This window comes from Epinephelus moara, chromosome 5 (genome assembly GCF_006386435.1).
Source record: "Epinephelus moara isolate mb chromosome 5, YSFRI_EMoa_1.0, whole genome shotgun sequence".
Taxonomy (NCBI): domain Eukaryota; kingdom Metazoa; phylum Chordata; class Actinopteri; order Perciformes; family Serranidae; genus Epinephelus; species Epinephelus moara.
In genome coordinates, this window is record NC_065510.1 from 20,813,714 (window position 1) to 20,818,923 (window position 5,210).

The 5,210-nt window shown below is 42.0% G+C and overlaps 1 protein-coding gene across 2 annotated transcripts in view; it reads left to right on the forward strand.

The window, feature by feature from the left end:
* The first annotated feature begins 498 nt into the window (after positions 1-498).
* pkd2 (polycystic kidney disease 2) overlaps positions 499-5,210 on the forward strand; it is a 12,421-nt gene continuing 7,709 nt past the window's right edge. Inside the window, exons 1-3 of one of the 2 annotated variants that reach the window (XM_050044975.1) lie at positions 499-1,466; positions 2,337-2,450; positions 4,914-5,047. In XM_050044975.1, the coding sequence (XP_049900932.1) occupies positions 1,043-1,466; positions 2,337-2,450; positions 4,914-5,047 (672 nt within the window). In that variant the 5' untranslated portion in view covers positions 499-1,042. The remainder of the gene's footprint in view (positions 1,467-2,336; positions 2,451-4,913; positions 5,048-5,210) is intronic. The other variant, XM_050044974.1, reaches the window with a different exon arrangement.

Consider the following 5,210-nt stretch of genomic DNA (forward strand, 5'->3'; position numbering starts at 1 on the left):
TTTTTGCAACGTCGTTTCATTGTGCAAATCTTTACTGCCCATAATAGGCATTAAAGCTCCCTTTTCTTGGCTTTGCATTTGCAGTGCAGGTTCACATGCAGACCTCTTGTCAATGAGCTCCTCTTAGCTAAGTGCCTTGTTGTCATGGCAACCGCTGACCCAAACATACAGCGGTTATGTAACGTAGCAGTATGTAATGTCTATATTCATCTCAACACTGTATTTAACATTTTCAAGTAAATGTAAGGCTTCCTGATGGCCACAAAGGGTTTAAATGAGCTTTCAAAGAAAATTATTACTTTGAGGAATTTATTTCAGATTATTACGACACAACAAAAATAAACCCGAAGCAGTTCAATCTTTGCAATTTGTCAATTTTAGCCGTTAATAATTGAGAAATAAAAAACGTCAGTGAAGAAAAATGTTTTCCACAGAGGTGTTTTCCATCCTTTACTGCGACGCCATGACTCCTAATGTAATCTGAGTCCCACACAAATGAGCTCGAGAGGGTTTTTTAGGGGAACAGTTCAAGAACAAGATGGCTGTCCTGGGGCAAGAAAAGTATCTTTCTTCTTCTTCGTCCACATAAACACGGCAGTTTTAATGCGGCTGTCAGCGACATGTAAAGGGCTAATTAGGTGGTAATTTTAATAGTTTAATAGGTAACAACTTTAAACGGTTTAAAGGCATCGCTTTGTAACGGAGGACATCGTTTTTTGAGACGGAATTGAGGATCGGAAAGTTTTGCTAACGGTTAGTTGAGAGTGAAAACTACTAACGGTTGCTATGAGGAGCAGGAAACCGTTAATTAAATGCTTATATCGTGACTTTAACGTATAGTGTAACGTTTTATGTGTGTAGGTTATTTAGCTAAATAACTTCTAATTAGCTTTGTTTTTAGGCGTTTAACGGTTGAGTATCTCTGAGGTGCTCGACATGCTTCAACCGTTATAAACGTTTATCAGAGATTTTTGCGTTTCTCTATAAGGTTTAGCTTTTCTCAGATGCCCCACACCAGATTAATATAACGGCTAACTGGACCATGAGTTCATCCCGAGTCAGACCGCAGCAGCTCCCGCAGAGCCAGCCTGGCCGGCTGCCCCACAGACTCGACTCAAGCGAAGGGATAGAGATGGAGAACATCCAGCATCAAGACCTGGGTCTCGGAGGAGTCATAGGCACCCCGTCCCCTCCGTCCAGACAAGCGTGGAGCCGGGACAACCCGGGTTTTGAGCCCGAGGATGAGATCATGGAAGCCGACTGGCCTCCGGCGAGCCCCGGGAGGAGGTCGGTGTCCACGGCCTCCAGCAGCAGCTGCAGCAGCGGCCTGGGCAGCTACACCGGCGCGGGCAGCAGCACCCACATCGCCCGGGGAGGACTGTACCCGACCCCGACTGTGGATGCTCGGCAGCAGGACAGGCTTGATCACCGCAGCTGTATGAAGCAGATACTCCACAAGATCAGAAGTAAGTCTCTATTTTTATGTTTTCTTTTAAACATGAATAGCTTATTTATTATCTACAGATCAATAACATGATCATAATGTATAAATAAATGGTAGTCAGGGTTTAGGGCTGTAGTGTCTATCAAGCATACCAAAGTAAATCAAGCTTTTTCACTGTACAGTAAGATGTCAATCAGATTTGTAGGGTTATGGCACTGATTTAAAGTCATAGTTTCCCCCATTCTGTAAATATACATTTATCCATATTATATTTACACTTGCCATTAGAAATATTACCCTCCCCACTATTATTATCAGTGCCCCTACATTACCCATCTACTAAAGTTCAATGCTAACTTATAATAATAATAGTAATGGTAACAATAATAATAATGATCTTTATAGAGCACTTTTAAAAAAACAAATTTGTTTCATACAGCAAATTAATATAATCAAATATAACATCAACCCAGATGGTGAGCTTATATAACAAAGGCATTGGCTGGACCAGAATAGGTAAAACAAAGTTTAGTCATATAAGGTAAAATAATAGAAAGAAGAAAATCAAGCACAGTTAAGTGGAAAACAGGATAAACTCTTTGATCTGTCACTTAAAAAGTGATTTTACAAATTCCCTTTTCTTACAGTGTCTTCCTAAATCATCTCACATTTTCTGAGGTTAGTGGTCTAATGTTTAAACATTTGGGAACCCCTAGTGTAGCCAATGTAATGTAGTTTTGTGTAAAAGGATTTAAAGGCCTGTCCCATATAGACGCCTGTCCCAAATATAGGCTTGGTGAGTTCAGTGATTTAAGCAAATAATAGCCCGGGCCACTAATTGAAGTTTTACGGTATGCTGATGTCCTGTCGAATCTCTGTTTTTTCTTTACAGTTCTGTGGGGCACAGAGCTGATGGAGGACAGTGACAACAGTCGAGAGAGGTACCTCAGGAACGTACTGAGGGAGATGATCACATATATCACATTCCTCATCACTATCTGTATCTGTAAGTAAACAAGCAAAATCCTGCAAAATGACATAAGATTTATGTTAAAGGTTGGTCGGCATGCCCTTCAGAAATGACTCATCTGTGATAAGTAGAGAGAAATAAATGTGACCCAAGGCAATTTTAAACTGAACTGATGTGAATGTTTAGGTAGTCATCACTGGATTGGACTACCTGCACATCTAGTGAGTAACTAACATAGGGAAAAAGTTCTAGTGGAGCCTAATCATGTGCTACAAGGCTCTGTTAATACACAGCCCACCCTCCAGTCTTAAACTGTGTTCCAGTTCCATTCCTCATACTGTTCACTAGATGTTATAATAACTCGATGCACATACTTGAGACTATGAGTGGGAGTAATAGTACTGTCAGGGTTTATTTCGAGTGGGAGCCAAAGGGTTAAGGTTAGATGGATAGAAAAGTAGGAAAGAGCATAGGTAGGTAGAAAAGTAAGATGGGGAGGCAGAGCCAAGCAGAGACATCTGTGCAGACTGGACTCTCCCCGTACACGCCACCTCCCTCTACTCCCTTAATTTTGATGAGGTGAGAAAAGAGAAGAAACTAACAGGAGATTAATTTACCTAACTTTAATCCAGGTGGAGTTTAACTGTTCATTTGTGCAACAACACACAGATTTAAGATTGTGAGTGAAAGTTGGAGACATGCCTGGGGAGGGAGTGGGGGTTTAGGGAGGGTAAAATCTTCATTGGGGTTATCAGGTGGGTACCCCCCTTCACCACAACACCTCCGGAGGGCTCATTGGCACAACCTGGCATCCCAGGTGCGCCTTCTCTGCTTTTAGTCCCTTGAAACTTGCTGTTGTTAGTGGTATTTCGGGGCCCAGGTGGTGTGTCTCATCTTAATCCATAGCCACCGGCTTGACCGTTTGGCTGCACCAGAGAGGGCTTTGATGGCCTGACGTTGGTCTTGGCCTTGAATTCCCATTTCTTTAAGCAGCCTAGTAGTTGGCTTGCCTAATAATTCCATTAGGTGTTTTGTGTAGATGGTATCTAGTGTTTTCACACTGAAAAAAAAGACAAAATTACATAATCTCAGAACAGTTAGTATGCCTAATTGCTTGTTTTTTAAAGTGGCAAAATATTTAAATTAATTGTTCATGGTGGTGCAACAGCTCCAGGAAGATCTCAGACAAACAAACAAACAAACAAACAAACAAACAAAGCACTTCCATTCAGCACCCATTGCATCATTTCCTGTTAGTTCCAGACAGTAAAGTATATTGACTACTTGTATCATAACTGCAAAAAAGTATACTATAACATGTAATAACATATACACATTGGGTATTAGGACTTGTGGTGTAAACACAGCTATAAATGGTCACATGGTTTAAGGAACACGCCCAAAATATGTGCACCATTTTGGTGGCATACATATAAAGTACATGCTTGAGCCCTTAAAGTTAGTCCTGGACTGAAGTGAACTGACAGTCGATCCAAGTGAGTCAGAGAGAGCTCTTTAAAATGTGGCACCAAATACGCCAGCCTGGGCACCTTTCTTTTAGCTGAAGAGATATTTTCCATGCTCACAGTGACTGCTTAATGGTTTTGGCAGCTAAAAATCAAATCTCAGACACTCATCAGTGGGTTTAGATTCCAACGACAGCACTAATGCGATGGCTGCATTTTGGGTTGGTAAAAAAATTGATGGAAATCGCACATGTAAAATGTGTGTGATGAGAAAAGTAATGGTAAAGTTTCTCTACTCTCGTTTTTGCTGCAATGAAAAATGCCAAACTGTGGTTTAGGGTGGATCAGGAAATGATTTCCCAGCAGACTGGAGTGAGGCATATTCTGCCAGGCTGAGCACAACTATTAAATGCAGTTTCCAGAGCTGCTCCCCGATGAGTACTCAGTAGTGCTACAGGAAATAGTAAGGTATAGGTGAAACTAAATTAAAGGAGCTATATGTAAGAANGTTACAGTTACGACTGAGCTACAGCAGCACGGCAAGCAGCATTAGCAGTGTCCCGGTACATAGCATTAGCAGTCTCCTCAGCTGTATCCCGGCAGCAGCGTTAGCAGCAGAGAAGCCGGACTTGCTCGAACGGTCCGCTGAAAAACCGAAGATCAAGGACACGGCGACACCGCCCTGCCACGGCAGCCGCCTGTGGGCAAACAAATCAGTCTCCAGCGTGCCACTGTCCAGCAACCTCGAATCTGTAGGGGAGGGGGGGGCGGACACGACTCATGGCAGTATTTTGAATTTGAGGGGGGGCGGACACGACTCATGGCAGTATTTTGAATTTGAGTGCAGTAACCGTTTTGGCCACATTGTTACATACAGCGCCTTTAAGTTTAATTTTGAACTAGTTTTTGTGTTTGTCAGGTCTTGGCAGTGTCACACAAACAAAAAGCACAAATGTCATTCTGCATTGTAACAAATGCTAACAGGAATATCGCGCATAGTAATGATCATGTTGTATTGTGATTTGCTCTGCAGTGACCTACGGGATGGTGAGTGCCAATATGTACTACTACACCAAAGTCATGTCTCAGCTTTTCCTGGACACACCGCTGTCTGCTGGGGACCCTTCCACTTTTAGGAGCCTCTCATCCATGGAGGATTTCTGGAAGGTAAAATGCAAATTTCATCATGATTTTTGGAAATACATTATTAGCCTTCTTGATGTGAGTTAGGTGAGAAAATTTATGCAACTTTCATTAGGGTTGAGTGTGCAGACACACATGAGAAATACAGCTCACAATCCTGGCTCCATCTTTTTTTTTTTTTTTTTTT